A 23,937-nucleotide genomic window follows, 5' to 3' on the forward strand; every position below is an offset into this window, starting at 1 on the left:
CTTGGGTGGGAAAAAAGATGAAAAAGTGTAATAAAACAACATTAAATACCTAACTAGAGCAATTCAGTTTTATTTTATTGTACATTTATGCAAAGAAAATATAGAAGGCACCTTTTAAGCTTCCCTAAATTGTGGTAGTTAATTTAGTTTATGAACAGGCATTAACAATGTAACACAATTTAACTCTGCGTCTATTTTATTATGAGTCTCTGCACTGCACGTAAATTTAACAAGTAATGACATAGAGAGATTAATACATTAGATTGATAATAAATCAATGTGTAAATAGTACCTTGTTGGCAACTTAACAAGGCAATATGGCACGTTGCATTTCTTTATGAAACTGGAATCTATAATGTGCCATTTCTTCATTTACAAACACAATCAAACTGCAAGACAATATTGATAATGCAAGATGCATTCAAATTGCCCTGAAATGGAGCATCTGAGACTTCCGTGCCTCATACTTTAACTCACAACAAAACTGCTAAAAAAAGAGCAAGTGCCCTTTGTGGCTTGTTTTGGGATCTCCCAAAACAAATCAAACACGCAACTTTCAGCAGATCCGAAGGCAATCAAACATAGATCTAGGATAATAGGGATGAAAGGGCAAGGATTCAAAGACGTGCGAATTGTTATTTCATCTTCTGTAACTCCATTCCATTTTCAATTTCACACTAAACAGCTCATCTTTACTTTCCCTTTAATGCACAGCAACACCTAAGGTTGCACAAGGGTAAATTTTAGTATCCTGGGGTCTAATTGTATTGTGGTTGACGGAAATCTAGAAATATTCTTACAAGTAGAAAGCAGCAGAAATCCTCAACATCAGCTGTTCTTGTTGTGCCTCCCCATTTGGTATCCAGCATTGACCAAATCCATCATATTTGATTGGTTTGGCTGCAGGGTCTCCATCAACATCATAACATGGAGAACAGTTAACACACTCAAAAATTCAGCTTTACCACGCTGAACTTCTGCATTCTACATAAAAGGTATGGAAGGTGCTAGAAGTCAAAGATCAACATATCTGAATCACAAGATTGACCGCAGCGCGCACAAAATGCTGGAAGAACTCAACAGGGCAGGCAGCATCAATGTTTTGGGCAATTGGTCTTGGCCCAAAACATTAACTGTTCAATTCCCTCCATTAAAACCACCTGAACCACTGAGTTCCTCTAGCATTTTGTGACGGTCAACATACACGAATTTCCACCATCTCCATGGACATCACCCAGTTCATGGGCCACATTAACTTTATACGTCACCCCTCAGCATTATATCAATCATAATTGGGTTTTCTGGTGCAGCACAATACATTTGAAAAGGGCCAGCAACATTTGAAGAGTTTTGATTTGTTTTTCATAACTAGAAACATACACAGTGAAATGTTTTAAAGTAAATTCTTCTTAAATTTGAATGAAATAAACCACACTGAGTATCTAAAATCGGTTGAAATTGAATAACATTTTTTAAATAAGTCCAGAGCTGTCAAAGGTCATGAGAGAGCATGGATAAACACAAAAAGAGCAGAACTCTTTCCTTCCAAAGTGTTCACTTAGGAATAATAGGTAGCATGGAAAATTCTATCTGCAAAACTTACCACTTACACGTACATCTAGTTTAATGCAAGTTAAGCTATCGTCAGCATCCTAATTTTAATGATATCTGCTTAAAAGGAGCAAGAAGTGAAGCTCAACGACAATTTGGTCAAGAGCGCACAACCAGGCAATCTATAAATGAAAACAAACAACCATGCATTGCCTGGCTGGAAATAGCTTCAGTTTGAGGCATTGTCTGCCCTTAAGCCAATTTAGAGCCATGTCATGAAGAACAGGTCTTCCAAGTTCGATTTGCCTGAAGTAATAATTTGCTCAATATTTCAACATTGAATGGGGAACATACAAATAATAGGAGGGTGGATAATGACTATATGCAAAGCATGTTTGCTCTTGAAGATAAGCACATTAAGTTTTGCACTGATCACAAGTTTGGTCTACAAACTAGTTCTGCCAGTGAAATAGGACTGTATAGCTTATTGCAAGATATTTTTTCATTCATTAAAAGGGAACACTAATATTTAAACTAATATGAATATACTGGAAATTTAATTAAATAAAAATAACTCAGGAAATGTACCAAAAAATTCAGTGAAGCTCTATTCAGCATCTAAATTTGTTGAAGATGCAAGTAAACTTATCAGATAGTAGCATCATGCAACCCTCATTTTCTCTTCGTCTTGCCGCAGTAGTATTAAGTTTATGAGCTGGAATTGATTAGGCGCAAGGTGTCCTATTTCCACATCCAAGAAAAAACTTGGATAACAATAACTAGGTTTTCCACATTGATCTATTTATGACTACTCACAATGCCCCCAGAGGAAAAAGAACACCCTAGAATAGAGTCTGATTATCATTTCCTGCTCAAGCGACTGCTTCTTCACAAATTAGTTAACCCAGTACAGGCAACCCCCTTTCTATGCTAAACTGAATTCTTAGAAAACTGTCTGTATTTACAATTCATAATGTGAAGCCACATCGCCATGAAATGCAAGTTTTTTTTTAAAAAAAAGATATGGATTTGTTTACTTTTAGCTTTCCATGCAAATTGCATGAAACAAATTTTATTCCGTACCTCAATTTTTTGGGTAGAGATTTGCAGGAGCAAGTTTTACTAACCCATCAGTCATATACAAGGGCTGCCTGTACAGACTGAGTAACCAAACTTGGCATATCCTCACCTCTTTTTACTCAACTACACACTGCTCTATCCAGCTGAACCATAAAAGCAAGCCACATACACTATTTTTCCTTAAGATTTTGGCTACAACTCTTAAAAGTTGCTTGATTTACAGCAGTTTACTGGTAGATAATTTGAGCTCTGTACTACAGCATTAAGATAGGCCAAGCATTCCAGCAAACTTCAGGGTTTAAATAAAACTACAGATTAACATGCAACATTTTTGAACAGGAATACTCCAGTCTTCAGTGAATTGTAAATACATTAAAAAGCTTGGAAGTGCAGTCTTGCTGCTTTAAAATTCTGTTTTATAATTAAATGTTCAATAGTACTATAATAACCATTTCTTTAATATTTCCAAAAGCAACTAATCAGCTAGTTACTGACTGTACAGTAATACTAAATTCAAGCATCGTTGCCAAATTAAAATAGTGATATTTACATATGAAAATAGAGGAAATGAAACAGCAAAGAAAAGCAAATGAAAGGAGAACTTAACAAGTTGGGAAACACTACATTAGAAAAGGGTGAAGTTAAGCAATCTTAAACATAGTAAATAAGTTTATTTCAACTTTTATATCAACATTTGGTGCAGGACATTATTTCTTTTTCTAAAAAATGACACTAGAATATCTTTTAAGTTTTAGAATTAAAGCTACTTTAACTTTTATGAATTACTTAAGCTCACATGCGAGGAACTGGACGTTTGGAGAGGGTGGTCTACGCCACAAGGTGGGAGAAGACGGGAATGAGTTTAAGGGGGAAAAACACGCAGTCTCATTCAGCAAAATGGCTGGTGCCATATGAATTACCTGCACTCAAGAAGCAGACACAACATATGGCCTGACACAATGACAAGAACATCAGATCTAAATGCACGATAGCGAGTGGCTTTCACCATTTAACATACAAACAGCTCCCTCAAGAGGTTCCTGAGAGGAATGGCTCCCCAAAAGTTATGTCCACTTGCAGAAGTACACGTACACTCAAATTTAATTTGAACTGATATATAATTAAGATAATCAGTTCTGCTTCATCTGCATTAATTGGGGAAAAATGGAAACCGCTTTGCTCATCAGAAAGGAACCAGTAGCCTACCAGAAATCAATCTGCTCTGTTCTACTAACTCATTACAAATCGAGTAACCCTTGCTTTCTTGGTATCATTCAGATATTCTGAGAACTCTGTGGAACTGTAATTTTTCTGTTTACTGTGCCAGAACAACCATTAATAGGTTTTGTAATGGCTACATTTCATTGCCTGTTCACTCCAGACACACGCCCCTAGAATTTTGCCTGATATTAAGATACATTTGGATGGGCATATGGAGGGAAGGGGCTTAGAAGGTTATGTGCCAAACCTGAGCAACTGTGACTAAGAAGGAGGATGCTGTAATTAGCATTAAGTAGTTGGGCAGAAAGGCCCATTTCCATGCTGTATTACTCTTAGCTTCTGTTCTCATTCCTGAGACAATTTAGAGACCCCTAGTACTGCCTTTAGCAATCGGTCAGCCATCAATTCTGTCATTGGTAAAGCCAATGTGGGAGCCTGGGACTTTCACTAAAGGAAGAGGAGCAATTTCTACAGCGCTGATGTCAAAAGTGATAAAAACTGAGGAATAAACTATTGCAACGCTGTTAAATAAAATGACCACAAGAATAAAAAGGCCAAACTCTGCAGAAGCAGAATTGAGCTTTCTTCCAAAAAAACTTCTTGCATATCTGGAATTCAGGTTCCTTTTATAATTCAGGCACTTATCTCACATGTATTATAATGTTTCTAATTCATTCACACACAGCTTACATAAACATCCCTATATTTAAGCCTCTGAATAAGGCAGTAAATACAGAACATCATGAAATGTAATAGAACAGCTAGACTTGCACATTATAAGTTCCATTATGAGGCTATTAGCTCATGGTATTAAAGCCATATTTTGAAAGACTAAATGAATCTAAAGGCCCTCAAAGAGCATTACAAGAAACTTTTGTTTAAAGGTAAGAATGTGCCTCTGAAATTTTCACATGGCCAAGTTTCAACTGAAACTGGATTAACTGTGAACTAAAGGTTCCCAGTTTGATGTTAATTGCAGTTGGTTGAACACAACTTCGGAGAAATATTGTGATAACTTGGCATGCCAGCACAAAATTAGGATGAAACAATATGAAGAATACCATTTACTCATTATACCAGTGCCAACTCTTTAAATAAGCAATTCCATTAATTTTACTTTCTCATTATGACAGGTCATATTATTACTATTGCAGATATTTATCCAATTTCCTTTTTGTAAGTTAACTTTGAAATTCCTGCCATTCGCTAGGCAAATGCAAGATCATCACCTTTGTAAATAAAAACAATAAAATGAAGTGTTTACTAAATGGTGAAAAGGTAGCAGTGGAGATGCAGGAGATTCGACACTTGTCATTAAAGTGGTACAGGAACAGAAAAATAATCATGTAGACTAAAGGGAGGTTGGCCTTTATACCTAGAGGTCTGGGTCCAAATGGGACATAAAATACTACAAAAAAATAGAAGACTCCTATTGGACAGCAATTAAAATACTATGTAGTTCTGGAAACCACACATTACGAAGGATACACTGGTCACATGTTTAATAACCAGAGTTATTAAAATACCAGTAGGGCAACATCCAATTGACCAGCATAGATGAAATTCTACCCAACATGTTGCTTTTTTAAAAAAGGAAAAAAAACCCTTTTCAACTCACCATTTCAAAGGTTCATTTATTATCGAGAAATGTATCCATATACAAATTTCAGAGTTGTATATGGATATATGCTTTGATAATAAATGAACCTTTGAAATGGAGAGTTGAGAAAGGCTGAGAGGAAAGAGTCCTTTACTGCAAGGAAAACATCCAAAGAAAATTGTGTCATTGTGATTACATGATCCATTTTCTCCACAAAGATTCTGCTAACAGGCTGTATATGGTAAGCTTTTTAGATTGTGAATAACTTCTCCAAACGTGGCTAAACTCAGAGCTAGCCTTGGAAAGGAGTAAAAAAAAATCAATGATTGATTTGCATCAATCACCTTAAATGTGATTTTTTTTTGTTTTGTTAAAAAGGGGAGTCTAGAAGCAACTCGAGACAGCTTTGCAAAAAACAAAACAACCAACCTATACAGATGGGGGTTAACACCAGAGTGATAAAATTTGTGGAAGTTAGCTTAAAAAATAAATGCTATTGGGATATTTCATACTTTGTACTGTTACATGATACAGGATAATATGACAAGCCTTTTGCAATTTCTTCTCATGTTATACTATTGTAGACATATTGTGGACTTACTGTAAACTTACATTGGTTCAAACAACTTTTTAAAAGTTTTGGAGGTGGGCTGCTCAGAATGTTGGAATGCTTTCACCCAATGGGACAATTTCAAAACTAGAGACACATCTGGAAAAAAAAGTATTGAGCATTCCCATTGCAAGGATGAAGTCTCAGAGTACTTGGAGGCACATGATAAAACAAGTCAAAGTCAGCATGGTTTCCTTAAGGGAAAATCTTGCCTGACATATCTGTTGCAATTCTTTGAGGAAGTAACAAGCAGGATAGACAATGGAGTCAGTGGACATTGCTTACTTAGATTTTCAGAAGGCCTATGACAATGTGCCACATAAGGCTGCTTAACAAGAACTCATGGCATTACAGGAAAGTTAGCATTGTTATGTACCCCTAGGGTTCATATTTTCGGTGGACTGTCACTTTAAAATGCCAAGAAAATCATACTGACTTTTGGACACTGTTTGGGGGGAGAGGGGTATGGAGTTATTTGATGGACAATCAATGTTACGGTTTCTCTGCAGCTTGTTTACTTTTTACAAGGACAGTCACAGACCTACAGACACACATGCTCAGAGTCAAGATAGATTCGGTCAATGGAAGACACCAGTGAGTCAGTCAATAGACAATAGGTGCAGAAGTAGACCATTCGGCCCCTCAAGTCTGCACCGCCATTCTGAGATCATGGCTGATCATTCACTATCAATACCCAGTCCCTGCCTTGTCCCCATATCCCTTGATTCCCCTATCCATCAGATATCTATCTAGCTCCTTCTTGAAAGCATCCAGAGAATTGGCCTCCACCGACTTCTGAGGCAGTGCATTCCACACCTCCACAACTCTCTGGGAGAAGAAGTTCTTCCTCAACTCTGTTTTAAATAACTGACCTCTTATTCTCAATCCATGCCCTCTGGTACTGGACTTTCCCAACATCTGGAACATATTTCCTGCCTCAATCCTATCAAATCCTTTAATTATCTTAGTTTCAATCAGATCCCCTCTCAATCTCCTCACTTCCAGTGTGTACAAACCCAATCTCTCCAATCTCTCTGCGTAAGACAGCCCTGCCATCCCAGGAATCAACCTAGTGAATCTACGCTGCACTTCCTCAATTGCCAGAATGTCCTTCCTCAAACCTGGAGACCAAAACTGTACACAATATTCCAGGTGTGGTCTCACCAGGGCCCTGTACAAATGCAAAAGGACATCCTTGCTCTTGTACTCAATTCCCCTTGTAATAAAGGCCAACATTCCATTTGCCCTCTTCACTGCCTGTTGCACTTGCTCATTCACCTTCATTGACTGATGAACTAGGACTCCTAGGTCTCTTTGCATTTCTCCCTTACCTAACTCTACACCGTTCAGACAATACTCTGCCCTCTTGTTCCTGCTTCCAAAGTGGATGACTTCACATTTATTCACATTGAATGACATCTGCCAAGTATCTGCCCACTCACCCAGCCTATCCAAGTCTCCCTGTATTCTCCTAACGTCCTCTTCGCAGTCATTGGTTTAAACTTTCAGTAGCCCAAAAGGGGTGAGTTGACATCGATCCAGAGTATTGATAAATGACTCTCACAAGTTTGCTGCAAATGGAAGTTTGCAGAGAAGAAAGAAGATGAGAGAGGAATGGAAGGTTTGAAACAGAAGAAACTTAATGACAAAGAGATCACTGTTTGGACTCTCTAAGTAGCCCGTGAGGGTGAGTTTGTTTTCTATCGACTACAAAAGTGTGATTGTCACTTAGTTAATCCACAGGAATGAGTTCTCTGGTGGGGGGGGGGGGGGGGGAACTCTGTGAATACCATGCGTGTGTTTACCCTTTGTCTGGGTGTGGTAGTTCACTGAAGAAAGGCACCCCTGTGGCAAATCACTGCTGGAGTTATTTTCGTATGCCATGGAACTGGATTAGTGGCTATCACATTGTGTGATTGGGGTAACCTTGTGGAATCTAACGGTGTATCAAACCTTGCCTGAGAGGTCGTTTCCTTGAAGACGGTCCCCTTTGTGATAAGCTACTGTTGGTGATAATCCATACTTGGATTCCATTTGAGTATCCTGTGGCCACCACTGTGAGATATCCCGTAGCTGGATTCACGTGTGGTACCACTTGCTTTGAAAGGATATTCGTTGAAGATTACTGTTGGTGATATTTTGTGTGTGGAGTGGAACAACTTCGGAGATAAAACCTACTGCTATTGTTATTTTGTACTGCTGTCATGGAATCTGGGGAATATCGGCATAATTGCCTTCTCACATCATTTGCCTGTGGATTACAAACATCTCACATTAACTAACCTGTGCATATGAACTGAATTTTCTTATATACCATCATAAGACTGTATCGCGCACCTAAGCTTGAAAAAGTTTGGGGATTTATATATTTACACCTATATATGCATAACACCGTTAACTCTTGCTTTTACTGGTTTAAGTTACTGTATGATGTCGTTACTAATAAGATAGTGTTTTGTTAACAGCAAAACCAGACTCTAGGTGTGTTCTATTGTTGCTGATACATTTACAGGGTTGCATGTACGTAACAAGCATGAATAGAGGATTGGCTGATTTGCAGGTTAAAAAGTGGGAAATAGGAGAGCCTTTTCTGGTTGGCTGCTGGTGACAAGGAATGTTCCACAGAGGTTGGTGTTGGGACTGCTTCTTTTTAATTTTTTGTCAACAATTTGGATGATGGAATTGATGAGTTTGTGGATGATATGTCGATAGACGGAGGACAGATAAGGTTGAGGCAGGGGACCTCATAAGGACTAAGATTAGGAAAATTGGCAAAGTAGCAAATGGAATACAGTGTCTGGAAGTGTTCAGTAGAAGACAAAGTTGTGGACTATTTTCTAAACTGGCAGAAAATACAAAAATTCAGAGTGCAAAAGGACTTGGGGAGTCCTCGTGCAGAATTCCCTAAACATTAACTTACAGATTGAGCCAACTTACAGTGAGAAAGGCAAGAACAATGCTAGCATTCATTTCAAGGGGCTAGAATACAAAAGCAAGGATGTAATGCTGAAACTTTATAAGGCACTAGTGAAGCCTCATTTGGAGTATTATGAGCAGTTTTTGGCCCCTTATCTAAGAAAGGATGTGCTGAAACTGGAGAGGGTTTAAAGGAGGTTCATGAAAATTATTCTAGGAATGAAAGGGTTATTGTATGAGAAGTATTTGATGGCTCTGGGTCAGTACTCACTGTAATTTAGAAGAATGAGTGGGGTTCTCAATGAACCTAACAAATATTGAAAGGCCTAGACAGAGTTGATGTAGAGTGGATGTTTCCTATAATGGAGGAAGTCAAGGACCAGAGGGCAGAGCCTTAATAGAGGGACATCCATTTGGAAGTTTAAATTGTCACCATATAAACCCTGAGATTCATTTTCTTATGGGCATACACAATAGACCCATAAAGAATAATAACCATAATAGATTAATGAAAGACTGCACCAACAAGACCATCAAATCAGTGTGCAAAGCACAAATTGTGAAATCAACAAAGAAAATAATAATAATAATAAACAAATAAGCAATAAATATCAAAAACATGAGATGGATTCCCTTGGAAGTAAGGCCATAGCTTATGAGAATACTTCAATGATGGGGCAAGTGAAGTTAAGTGAAGATATTCCTTCTGGTTCAAAAACCTGCTGGTTGAGGGGTAATAACTGTTCCTGAATCTGGAGGCTCCCATACCTTCTCCCTGGGTGGTTGCAGTGAGATGAGCATGTCCTAAGTGGTGGGGGTCTCTTGATGATGGATGCTGCTTTCCTGCAACAATGCTTTGTGAAGATGTTCTTAATGGTAGACAAAGCTTTACACATGATAAACTGGGCCATACACACTAAAACAGGATGACAATGAATTTCTTTAGCCAGAGGGTGGTGAATCTGTGGAATTTGTTGCCACAGGTGGCTGTAAAGACCAGGTCATTGGGTGTATTTAAGGCAGAGTTTAATAGGTTCTTGATCAGTCAGAGCATGAAAGGTTACCGGAAGAAGGCAGGAGAATGGCATTGAGAGGGAAAGAGGTGCCATGATCAAATGATGGAGCAGTGTCAATGGGCCAAATGGCCTAATTATGCTCCCATTTCTAATGGAGAAGTGTCTCTGCCCCACCCCAATTATCATTAAAACAATACTTAAAATTGTTTTAGTCATATACATACTGAAAACCATGACCTACAATGTGCAAATCACCACCTTGTTAGTTTTATAATCTGCCTGGACGAGTGCAATTTTAACTTGGCACATTCCAGGACAAAGCAAGTTACTTGAAAAGCATCCCATACACCACCCTAAAAATCTTACTTCCCCACAGCTTTGGCACAACACGACCGTAATTACTTACCTTGAGGAATCTAACAGCACCCTCCCATGCAAATACTACTACTTTGAAGAGCAGTAGAGATATGGGTACATCTCCACTCAGCGATTCTTCTCCAAATCACATTCCATCTAGATTTGGAACAATATCATTGTTCTTTATTCATTGTCTAGTCTAAATCCTAGAAGTCACTACTCAACAACATTGCCTGAATACCTTCACTAGAATGACTGCAAAGGCTTGGGGCAGGAATTCCCAATCTGGGGTCCACAGACCCCTCAATTAATGGTAGGGATCCATGGCATGAGAAAAGTTGGGAGCCCCTGGATTAGAGTATCCTGCTTCTTAAAGTCACTTAGGGATGGACTGTCCTTGCCAGTGATGCTCACATCCCAAAAAGTGAATAAACAAAGATTTGGAACCAATATGAAAAATGACGGGACATCCTCAAATGACTAATTAGCATACTGCACTTCCAACGTACAGTACTAGAAATCTCAAGTTGAGAAGATTAGTAAGTATAAAATTAAAGGATTCTGCTGACAATTTATTGACATTTGTTGGAAATGGAATGGAAGTGAACAAATAGGTTTGGCAGTAGATCATCTTTCATTTCAATCTTCTGCAGAAGACCCTGACAATGCGCACTATGTAGTTTGTGAGAAGATAACCAATTGCAATGCAATTTTCTATATGCAATAAGCTCACAAAACAACCTTTACTTTAGTGCTGCTTTTGCCCATGATGGCACACCAGAGACCAGGCATGATGCCAAAAGCAAGAAGACAAAGTAAAAGTATAAATTACACCTAGTCAAACAGCCTGTTCCTGGAAGCAGAATCAGAGGTTAAGACAATTGACTTCTGCCAATGTTCTCTTTATGTCTGATTCAAGAAAAGTCAACCTGGGAAAATTGGACAACTATTTTTACATCCTTTATGAATTTCAGGATTCATACCAATTCACAAAACTGTACTTAAGTGTAAACAAAGATGTAATTACTATTAGTAATCTTTAATGATACACAACACAGGAATAAAACTACTTTATTGCAAGTTCGGGAACTGGCTTTAATGGACAACAGCGATTTCTTCTAAAATCCTTACAGCACTCTACTGCTGGGATTCATTATTCTGTCTGGGCCCAATTGAATTGCAAAACAGATGTTTATGGCTTAGTCAGAAAAGCCTATGGAGATTTAGCATTGCAGTATAATTTTTTTTTTAAATATCCAAAACAGGATTTACCTTAAAAATACAACTTCAAAACATTATTTTGCACAAAACCCAAATACAAAAAAATAACAAGCCTACCAAACAGAATCTCTTGTTAAAATATTTAGTTGAAAACCATCTCAAACTGGAGCTTATTACCAATGAACTTTTCACCTGATTGAATGTATAAATATTAAGAGAAAACAGCTCATAGAACCAACTGCAGTCAAATGCTGTATCAAGAAAACTTCAAGTGGCAACATGTCTCGGAAGTGTGAATTCCCATTAAATTAAAAAGGAAGACATTTGCATTCAGTGTTGGCTTTCTGGTAATTGCCAGTTCTTTAAAAAGGAATTACTAGATATAGGCAGCTTTGGAGATTATTTACCTAATGATTTCCTAACTGTGGGCATCCTGAAGTTTAGTTTAAGTTAACTGGTGACAATTTCAAAATATTCATTAGATGACAAAATAAAGATCAACAGAATGGCTTTTTACAAATTAACAAATGTAATCATTGTCCCATACTTGATTGGCCCCATGACAGCTACCCTAAAATCAAAAGTAAGGAACTGCCTACAACACCTTTTCAAAAGAAAAAGGCTGCCCATCAACTGCCTGTACCTGAGATTTGCCCTGCTCACCATGGAGAAGCATCTACTCTTCGTCAATAACAAATACAAACTATGATATGCAAAGCTACATTTTATTCATGTTATTTACAAAGCAAATGTTGTGCACAATAAAATCTAGAATGCAGCATGTGTGCAATTAAATTAATACAAGAAGGAATGGGCTATTTGAAAATTCCTTTCATCGATACATCCATCCCCAAAACATCTTCGTCTAGTTCTTGGTGAATCAGAGCAGTCTCTCTACTAATGAAAGAGGCCATTTCTTCAATATTCCGGAAAAAACTGCAAGATAAAAGAAGATTTTTTTCCACAAAATGTAATGAGATAGCCTAGTCAATGGATCAGAAATACATTTTTCTAAAAACTGACATTTTCACACCAAGCAAACAATTGAGATGACAACCCAGAAGTCTTTACTGCAGAACTATGCATTGCCCAAAGGAGAACAAACATGAGAGTCTAGTTTAACACAGAAAGAAACAAAATAGCATCATTTTAATATCATTGGAATTTATATCCATTATCATCAAGATACGTATATGGATACAACCAGAGAGAACTTTGTGGGAATTTGCTATTGTAGTCTCTCAGTCTCAGAAGCTCTCCATTTGTTCCTGAACACACCAATCCAAGCAATATTGTTTCACAAATACTGACCATTTTTCATCAATTTATCCAAGCATTTAGTTTCTATGTGGAAATTCAAGATAACAAACATCATCAAGCCAGTCAGCTGTGAGCATGACGATAGTGACAATTGCCACTTGTACATTATGTACAGTACAGGTTATTTAGACACAGAGCAAAACTCACACTATCCCACAGGGGTAAGTTATTAAGAGATTTGATGTGCAGTTTGGTCAAAAGGTATTGAAAACAAAAATGTTCAAGGTAAAGAGTGAAAAATAGTGGTGTACAATGTTAGGAAGAAATTCCAGAGAGTGGGCTCAAATGTTTGAAGACAAGGCCTCTTGTGATGGGACAAGGGGAATGGAGATGCATAGTTGTCCAGACTTAGAAGGTCTCAGAAACTTGTAGGTTGCGTAAATATTTCAGAGAGGGCAATAACAGTTATATTGAATAAAAATTCTAAATGTGCTATATTGGTGAGCAGTATAGAATAAAGGCAATCAGCTCTGAGACAGCTGTAGTTTATGAATCATGGAGGATAGGAGGCTGGCCAAGACAATGCTGGACTAGACAAGCTTGAAGGGAATTACCATGTCTGAGGGTGTAGCAGAAAAGCAATGTAATATACAGAGAGGCAATTTGCTAGTTTTTTTCAATGATGGTTTGTTCACAGCTCAGCAGGGACAAAAGAAGGCATTGATAAATAAATCTGAGAAAAACAAACAAATCATTGGCCAGGAGGGAGATCATAGTTAATGAGATTGTGAAGTCAAATATAATGTCATCAGTCTACCCAGTGCTTAAACGGAGGAAGTGCAGCTAATCTAGGCCTGAATGTCAAACTAGCACTACAGCCCACTCCTGCACGTGGCACACATACTTTTCCAGGTGACAGATTTGAGAAAAGGTTGTCCATTTCTCAGTTCACTGTAAGCAAATCACAGCAGAAGGTATGTATCAGAATAAGAGAAAAAAAATCAAGATCAAACAGCAATTGACAGATAAAGAAAAAACAGCTACATTTAAGATTGATGATTTTTCAAGTTCTTTGAGGAGCAAATCAGTATTCACTCGATGCCATTAGATTTGCAGTTATCTTGATTAAACCTCCTTGAACCTGCATCCTCTTAGGATTCCATCCCATTCTTTCAATTCCTCCTGCATCAGAACTATTTCAGAGTGGCCATCCCTTTTTCTTAGTTGTGAGATCTCCTCTACCATAACTGAAAGAGCTTTCAACCAGATCTGCTCTACTTCCCATACTTTTGCCTATAACCTCTTTTCTTGCTCCCAGCATAATATTCCCACTGACTTCACCTTTTACCTCATCTTCAACAGATGCTCATCTGCAAATTACACTACAAGACAATTCCACTCTTCTTTCAGCATTGAGGAACTATTTCTCTACAACTTTTTGTGCACTCACCCATCTCCATCAACTTTTTCCATGCAGCCACAGGTACAGCAACACCAGTCTTTTCACTCTGTCTTCCCATCCATGTACCAAAACGCTACTTCCCACCCATGGAACAAACTAAAGGTACTTAGCTAGATATAATGGTCCACACATGGTGCCTAAACAGATTAGCCAACTGCTTTGTAAAATATCACAGTGCAGTGTGATACAATTCCAAGCTTATAGTTGCCTGTCATTAATCCTTTGTCCTACTCTAAACTACCTTTGCTTTCCTCCAATGAAGCCCAAGCTTGGGAATTTTCCTATCAGTCCACTGCACAGAGATCTGAACTTACTGAATTCAATAGATTAATATAAATTTGCCGTTCCAGTTTATCTAATTGTGTAAACACAAGAGATTCTGCAGATGCTGGAAAATAAGAGAAACTCACAAAATGCTGGAGGAACTCAGCAAGTCAGGCAGCATCCATGGAGAGGAATAATGAGCCTATGTTTGTTGTGGGACAAGACCCTTCATCAGACAACTTCTCTCCGGAAATGCTCGCTGTGCTGCTGAATTCCTTCAGCAGTTCATTCAGAATTACCTGTTTCAATGAAAGCAGTATCTTCAGGCATGTTACTGAACCTCCTGTTCATTGTACTATTTCAAACTTTTATTATCTGAAGTCTTTTATATCAGACCTCCAGCAGTGTTGTTTTTCTATCTCCTGTTTACATTTCTCCACTCTTCTTCAGGCAGATTATAAACAAATATCCCATTTCTTCCCTCAACCAGCACCATTACTTTAACCAGTCTCTTGGTCTGAACCCCACAGATATTTCATTTTTTCAACTTCTCTGCAACTTAAAACATGGTTGATTTTTAACTTCTCAATTGTAGTGCAAAATATTAACTCTAACCCTTTCCCCAGAGGAATGGGGAATTGAAAAACTTGATACTGGAAATTCTGTAATAAGAGAAATTGCATAAAATGCTTGACAAGCTAGGCTACATCTATGGATAACGAAATAAGAGTTAATATTTCAGGTCAAACAACTTTAATCAGATCCAAAATATCAACTTCTGTCTTCTCCATCCACCTGTTGCCTTACCAATCAAGTAGTTATACTTTCTGTTTCTAATCTTTGTCCCCAGGTGCTGCCTCAATTACTGAGTACTCCCAGGACAAGTTTTATTTTTTTCCTTCACTTAGGGTGAGCAGCATCTATAAAGTTACTTACTAAAGGAAAATTATTTAATTCACAGTGTGGATGCATTCATTGCATCACCATGCTATCTCTCTCTGTCATGAAACTGCAAGAGTTAGATTGATAATCAATTGCTTCTTTGGCCACAGTGAAAGAAACTCATTGTTTTTAGATCAGATGCAGTTTTCAACAAACTTAATTTGGAAAGACTGCAGATATTGCAGGCTTAAATCAGGCTTATTTTGGACACAAGTTTGTCAAAACTTACTTTATATTTATCAATAAATAAAATTACTTCCATAAGTTAGTGCATCTCTAGGGCAGTTAGTGTGCATTTGAGAATAAACTCAGATATTCCATTTTTATATCAGAACAATTTCAGATCTCAGCACTGAATGTGACTATAGGTATAACTGCTCATAGAATAAAAAGAGAAAGTGTTGGAAATAGCAATCTAGTCAATGCCTATGGAAACAAAGCGCAAACTGCTGGAGGAAAACAACATCAGGCAGCATCAGTAGCAGGAAATGCAGACCTTCAGTCTGACCTGATGAAAAGCTCCATCTGAAACGTCAACTTTCCATTTCACTCTATAGATGCTGCCAGAGGTTTACTTCTAGCATTTAAATGTTTCATTTGATTACCTTGCATCAGAAATGGGAAACGCTGAGGGAAAAAGTTTTAAGTTACACCATACATGTGGTGATTGTACAAGCCAAGAGGGTGGTAAAGGCAAGCGAATTGCAGAAGGTATGTCTGCCAAATGATGTAAATAGAAGACCATGTGAAATCCAAAATTACAAGACAGGGGCAGAAAACAACACAAATGTGATACAAGGCAGAATGGGTGCTACGAAATTAAGGGGTTCTTTCCCTCAAGCTTACGTTGGGACTCAACTGAGCAATGCAAGAGAGATAACAAAGGTCAAACTGGGAATGGCATGGAGAATTAAGGTGTTTTCTAAAGGAAGTGGAACTAAAATATAAATCGCTCAATCTCGGTTTGATTTCCAAGCCACACAATAAGCACCAAATACTAAATTGTTAAATAGTACAGGGAAAATCTCTGCATCAACTGGAATGTGTGTTTGGCGCCCTGCAGCAGGCAAAGGGAAGATGCTACATTTCTTGTAGTTGTACAGGAAGGTATTGCTAAAAGAGCTACATGGAACAGCCCACACTGGCGTCTATCCCCACTTTTCTTACATCACATCAACAACTACATTGGTGCTGCTTCCTACACCCACACAGAGCTCATCAACATCATCAGCTTTGCCTCTAACTTTCACCCTGCCCTCAAATTTACCTGGTCCATTTCAGACACCTCCCTCCCAATTCTTAATCTCACTGTCTCTATCTCCGGAGACAGTTTATCCACTGATGTCTATTATAAACCCACAGACTCTCACAGCTACCTGGACTATACCTCTTTCTACCCTGTTACTTGTTAAAACGCCATCCCCTTCTCTCAATTCCTTAGTCTCCGCTGCATCTGCTCTCAGGATGAGGATTTTCATTCAAGAACTCCTATTTCAAAGGGGCTTTCCTTCCTCCATCAACTCTGCCCTGAAGCTTATCCCTTCCACTTCACGCACGTCTGCTCTTACCCCATCTTCCCAACACCCTACCAAGGCTAGAGTTCCCCTTATCCTCATTTACCATCCCACCGGCCTCCGCATGAGCACATGATTCTATGAAACTTCCGCCACGCTCCCTACGCAACTCCCTTATCCATTCATCCCACCACACTGATCTCACTCCTGACACTCATCCTTGCAAGCAGAACAAGTGCCAAACCTGCCCCAATACCTCCTCCCTTACTATCATTCAGGGCTCCAAACAGTCCTTCCTGGTGAGGCAACACTTCATATGTGAGTCTGTTGGGATCATATACCGCATCCAGTGCTTGCAGTGTGGCCTCCTTTGTATCGGTGAGACCCAATGTAGATTGGGAGACCATTTCACCGAGCACCTACACTCCATCTGTCAGAAAAAGCAGGATCTCCCAGCGGCCACACTTTTTAATTACATTTCCCATTCTGATATGTCAATTCATGGCCTCGTCTACTGTCACAATGAAGCCACACCCGGGGTTGGAGGAACAACACCTTGTATGCCGTTAGGGTAGCCTCCAAACTGATGGCACGAACATTGATTTCTCGAACATCCAGTAATGTCCCCCCACCAACTTCACCATTCCCTCTCTCTGGTGTCCTCCCCCCTTTTCTTTCTTCCATGGCCTTCGGTCCTTTCCTATCAGACTCCCCCTTCTCCAGTCTTGTATCTCTTTCATCAATCAACTTCCCAGCTCTTTACTTCAGGTGGCGATGAGAGGGCGTACAGGAGTGAGATATGTCAACTAGTGGAGTGGTGCCACAGCAACAACCTGGCACTCGATGTCAGTAAGACGAAAGAACTGATTGTGAACTTCCGGAAGGGTAAGAGGAAGGAACACATACCAATCCTCAGAGGGATCAGAAATGGAGAGAGTGGGCAGCTTCAAATTCCTGGGTGTCACGATCTCAGAGGATCTAACCTGATCCCAACATATCGATGTAGTTATAAAGAAAGCAAGACAGTGGCTACACTTCATTAGGAGCTTGAACAGATTTGGAATGTCAACAAATACGCTCAAAAACTTCTACAGATGTACCATGGAGAGTATTCTGACAGGCTGCATCACAGTTTGGTATGGGTGGGGGGGGGGGGGGGGAGGCTGCTGCACAGGACTGAAAGCAGCTACAGAGGGTTGTAAATCTAGTCAGCTCCATCTTGGGTACTAGCCTACAAAGTACCCAGGATTTCTTCAGGGAGCGGCGTCTCAGAAAGGCAGCGTCCATTATTAAGAACCTCTAGCACCCGGGACATGCCCTATTCTCACTGTTACCATCAGGAAGGAGGTACAGAAGCCTGAAGGCAAACACTCAGCAATTCAGGAACAGCTTCTTTCCCTCTGCCATCCGACTCCTAAATGGACATTGAACCCTTAGATACTACCTCACTTTTTTAAATATAGAGTACTTCTGTGTTTTGCACGTTTTTTAATCTATTTAATACACGCATACTGTAATTATTATTTTTTTTCCTCTTCTAGATTATGTATTGCATTGGACTGCTACTGCTAAGTTAACAAATTTCACGTCACATGCCGATGATAATAAAACTGATTCTGATTCTTCCCCCAACCAGTCCTACCCAAGGGTCGCCTGTACTCTTTTCCATAGATGCTACTTGGCCTGCTGAGATCCTCCAGCATTTTGTTGTGTTGATTGCTAAAGGAGAAGTAGGCATTGGAGATAGAACCAGAGCACTCCAGTTTAATTGTTCCTTTGTGGTCTAGATCACTCAAGTTAACTATGCTGTAGTGGAGAAACATGACCTTCTGTTCATTACTTACTGAGTCCAGCACATTCAGGATTTTGCTTTCACTCCAGTTCACTACTTTAAAAAGGTAGCACAAATAGCTTTGACTCAGCTTCTGATATAACCACTTAAACAAAAAAAAGGTTGTAATCGTTAACATTCCCTGTCAAAATTGAAAAGTGAGTTTCAATTTTATGGTCTTTGCTTTCTGTAAACAAGAAGTATAGTGATCAAGAGAAATACCTACTTAGACTGCCAGCCAGAAAGGAGAATTTCTGTATGGAGGTCATTTAACAATAATCACTGACAATAATTTAGAGCTTTTAACAACTCCATAAATAATCTTCACTTCCCTGTGGTCATGTTCATTATGTCAATTTTCCTGGATGTTTCAACCCATTAATGTTATTCTATACTTACAAGATGTTTGAGACTGAAATCCAACTTTTCTCCTAAATATAACTCCTCTGTTCTACCGTCCACTTAGGTAAAGTACCATCATGTATAATCACTCATCATAAAATAACATTTAAATTTCTGCCAGTCCCAATGAATGGTCTCAGCCCAAAATGTTGACTACTTATTCATTTCCAAAATGCTGCCTGAATTGCCGAGTTCCTCCATCATTTTGTGTGCTGCACTTAACTTTCCTATCGTATATTGCCATCTTAGTCTTTAACTGTGAACATCTTAAATGTGGGAGATAATTTAAACAGAAAACACAAAAGCATGTTGACCATGATGCGAAGTGTCAGATGCCTGTTGGAGTAACCATTTTGCAATTCCTATCACTCCTCAAAAACAAATGTGGGCAAAAGTGTTACAATTAAAGTTACCCCATTTTATGTATTACCATAACTGAAACTTGGCTGACTTAACTGGACTGTGCTAATCCATTAGCAATATTACCCGGAGCTGAACTTTTCCAATTAATTAGATCAGTAGGTATATTCCCTCTGTTGTCTTGTTACAGATAAAACTAGATGAAACACTGAAGAGGCAGAGTAATTTGAAAGAGAAAAGGAAACAAACAACTATAATTTTGAAGTTTTGATATTCATCAGTTAAATTTAACAGCTTTACAATTAGCAAATTGAGTTAAGATTACAGCAAAATAGATCAGTCAATGATACAGAATAACTCAAAACAAATTTCAGAAACCAGTACCTTCTCATCTCTTTAACTGTATTTTCAACAGTCACCCCAAGCTCCTTAAATACAGCCAAAGCATTGGAATTTCCTTTGTCCACTCCCAGTCTAAGTCCATTTAGAAGCTGTTGTGTTGTTTCCAGGTCAATTTTCAACTTTGCTACAAAAGGAGAACAACATTACCAATCTCTACAACAATACAACTACCACAGGACAATTAGAAAATATCATTTTTTTTCTTCTAAAGGGAAATTAGATGAATGCAAGCCACACTCGGCCAGCCTGTGCAAACTACACACATATAACCAAAAAGTACAATGCACAGCACAGCCATTCCCATAAGCTACTGATTCAGCCTGCCCAGACAGCCTCAAATCAATTCCATATTAAAATAACAGAATTGCATATGCTATGGTTTTACAGTATGGTTTGTAATATACATTTCTTGTACAGGCAGTCCCTGAGTTACGAACGTCCAACTTACGGACAACTCGTACTTACGAACCGAGGAAGGAGAATGCCATCCACCATTTTAAGTCGTTGCCATTGACACTGTGTTGAGCATGTAACTTTGTATTTGGCTTAAAATTTTCTTAGTAAGATTCACCCTGACCCCGCCCCCCCCCCCCCCCCCGCCATTCTGGTCGGCTGGTGGCGCAGTGAGATCAGCGCCAGGCTGGAGAACGGTTCCAGTGACAGACTCTAACCGTACCGGGTTGATATCGATCCAGTGACTCCCGTACCATCCGTGCCGGGTTGATATTGAGCTCGCAACTCAACCTCGTAAAAAAAAACACTGCCACCTCCAGTTTAAACTCCCACACGGAACATTTTGGATGATCAAATACCCAAACCCAGCACAGCCCCCACTTGTCCCATTCAGCCTGTCTCAGTACAGTGGTCATTAGGACCCAGCGGACCTCAAGAGCCGGTGGAGATCGGGACCCGACGCCCACAGTGTTTCTGTTCCACTGACGGGTGTGAGGTGGTCCTTAAGATCCAGCGGACCTCAGGAGCAGGTGGAGGTCGGGACCTGATGCCAGCAGTGTTTCTGTTCCGTTGATGGTGTGTGGTGGTCCTTAAGATCCAGCGGACCTTGGGAGCCGGTGGAGGTCAGGACCCGACGCCCGCAGTGTTTCTGTTCCATTGATGGGAAGCGATCGCAATTGAATATAAAGTGGAAATAATAAAGCATTTGGAAAGAGGTGAAACACCATCGGTCATTAGAAAAGCGCTAGGCTACAGTCGGTCAATGATCGTCAATGGGTGGAACAATTTTAAAGGATAACAGATAAAGTGAGAATAATGGAGCATGTGAAAAGCCCTGCCCCAATGAAAGCTACAATTATTACTAAGCAACGCAGTGGTTTAATTATCAGAATACATACATTTCTTAAGTGTTTTATATGCATAGAAAGGTAAAATATATACTAAGACAAACATTTGACTAACTGACGCTAAATAATACTGGATGTACTTGTTCCGACTTACATACAAATCTGACTTAAAGACAGACTCAGGAACGGAACTCGTACGTAACCCAGGGACTGCCTGTATTTAAATCATAATAAGGTTACACAAAAAAGGCCTCTAAATGCAAAGATCCTACATAAGAGTTTGGGCAGTTGTGATCTAGGCAGTACTGGAAACCAGCCCACAGCTCAAAGCAATCCCCACTGAGCACTTAATTAGCAATCTTAGCAATGTATAACTCCAGAGCAGTATTAAGTGTTTTGCTACAACACATGGTTGACACTGTAAATCAGCTATTAATGCATGCTATATTGCTACAGAAGCCAGCACCTAAAGGAGGATGAAAGGAAGTGTAGATTTCCCAAAACACAAGTCATCAACCATAATGAAGAGAAAGCCTTAGAAAGTGAGCCTTCATGTGCTTGTCCTTCAGCATCACTATCAAGGGCTCATAACTAGCTCAAGATTTTCAGTTTGGCACTGAAGTATAATAAACACCTTATAAAATGAAATAAACACTTAATAAAACTGGTTATGATGAAATGCCCAAGGTCAATAGTTAAAACAGTTGGACAATAAAAGACAGCAAAGAAGATCTTGCAGGAATGGAATATTGCTTTGCAAAATAAATTTTGACCGGTATGAGATTAAGTCAGTGTTTCCCCAAGCCAAAACCATTCATGACAACCACATTAATTTGTTGAAATGGCAGAAGTATGGAACTACATTTAATGGAAAATTTGCAAGTTACAAGACTCTTTCAATGAGGTGATTAAATAAAATACCCATACAGCGATTCACTGGGCAGCATCTTTCGCTAGATCATTGCCCAGCTGCTCGGATCACTGTCTTAACTCGCCATGCTGGATGAGAAGAGAGGAAAAAAAAAATCCACAGTCTCTAGGACATGTATAATATACTCATTTAGGGTGTAATGCCATCAGTTGAATAATTTCTCGGCATAGCACATTAGTCAGGTAGCTTTTGCAAATTCTAGTAAGTATGTGACTATTATCCATCTATCATATATTGGATCGCCATGATGAATACAATGCACAACAAATATTGAGAGACATGGGTGCAATAGAGTTTAAGGAAACCAAGAATAAAATGCAGATGAGTTAATGCTATCAACATACAATGATATAAATTGCAAAGGTTTAATATTAACTCTTTCTAGTGTCATGATGCACTCAAGAGTACCAAATACAGCAAAAGCATTGAGACTAAACAAGATCCCTCATTATTGCTCTAGAACTAGCCAAGTTATGCCAGTACAATTACATCATCCACTAAAAAAATGTTGAAAACTGCTCGGACATGTTCTATTTGAAAAAAAATCATGACAATTCCATCATGATACACAGCAAGTCTACTTTCAATCAACCATAATGTGATGGAAGGTGATAGCAACACTGCCATCAACCATTATTCATTCATTGACCAATAACTTGCTCACTAATACCCAGGTTTGTGATTTTCCAAGACCAGTTTACTCCACATCTCATCACTGCCTTGTGCTAGACTTAAATTCTAGAGGTAACAGAAGCATGATTGCTTTTGATATCATTTAACTAACATTTGACAACATGTGGTATCAAAGAGCCCTGGTAATAAATGAAGTCGATGTCATCCACAAAATTGATTTAAGGTATTCTTTGCACAAAAGATATGGTTGGTAAAGGTGAATCATTCAACCAAAGTATAATCACTGCATAAGTTCCTCAAAGCAGTGTGAGGCCAACACATTTTCAGCTGCTCCATCAATGACCCTTCTTTCATCTTAATGTCAGAAAAAGGCATGTTCCTCGATTATGCATAATGCTCAATCTCCGTTACAACTTAACGCAATATACAAAATAGTTGATGCCTACAAGTACTAAGATCTCAACATACTCTGGAATGGGCTGATAAGTGGGAAGTAACATGGACTCCACTAAACTGTCAGGCAATAATAACTTTCAACAAGGGAGATTAACCACCTACCCTTGAATTCAATGGCATTACCCTTGCCAGGTACCTTGGTATCAGCATCACAGGGTTTTACCAAATCACCAGAAAATGGACCAGTCACAAATACTATGGCTAGAAGAGCAGGTCAGAGGCTGGCTCACCTGCATTCAGTGACATAACCCTAGTTACCACTCCTACAAGGTATAAATCCGGAATGTAAAGAGATACTCTCCATTTACATGGATGACCAGAACTCCAACAAGTCAAGCAGCTCAGTACTATCAAGAAAACAGAAGCCAAACTGAATGGTACCTCTTAACTTTTCTATACCACCAACACAGTCAGGCACTGCTGACAATATCTACTGTAATCATTCACCCAGGCAAGCCCAACTGAACCTCATAAATATATGATCTCCACCACCAAGACAACAAAAAGCAGTAGCACTATACTTACAGGTCTGCCTTCATGCTGTACATCATTCTGATTTGGAAACCTATTGTTCATCTTTCAATATTGTGTCTAAACCCTTGAATTG

The 23,937-nt window shown here is 39.0% G+C and overlaps 1 protein-coding gene across 1 annotated transcript in view; it reads right to left on the reverse strand.

The window, feature by feature from the left end:
• Positions 1 to 11,469: 11,469 nt before the first annotated feature.
• Positions 11,470 to 23,937, reverse strand: part of haus8 (HAUS augmin like complex subunit 8) — a 71,419-nt gene continuing 58,951 nt past the window's right edge. Inside the window, exons 14-15 of the mRNA XM_059991246.1 lie at positions 19,992 to 20,133; positions 11,470 to 12,508 (exon numbers count right to left, since the gene is read on the reverse strand). Of these exons, the coding sequence (XP_059847229.1) occupies positions 12,388 to 12,508; positions 19,992 to 20,133 (263 nt within the window). The 3' untranslated portion in view covers positions 11,470 to 12,387. The remainder of the gene's footprint in view (positions 12,509 to 19,991; positions 20,134 to 23,937) is intronic.

The sequence above is a fragment of the Hypanus sabinus genome, chromosome 16, assembly GCF_030144855.1.
Source record: "Hypanus sabinus isolate sHypSab1 chromosome 16, sHypSab1.hap1, whole genome shotgun sequence".
NCBI classification, from domain to species: Eukaryota; Metazoa; Chordata; class Chondrichthyes; order Myliobatiformes; family Dasyatidae; genus Hypanus; species Hypanus sabinus.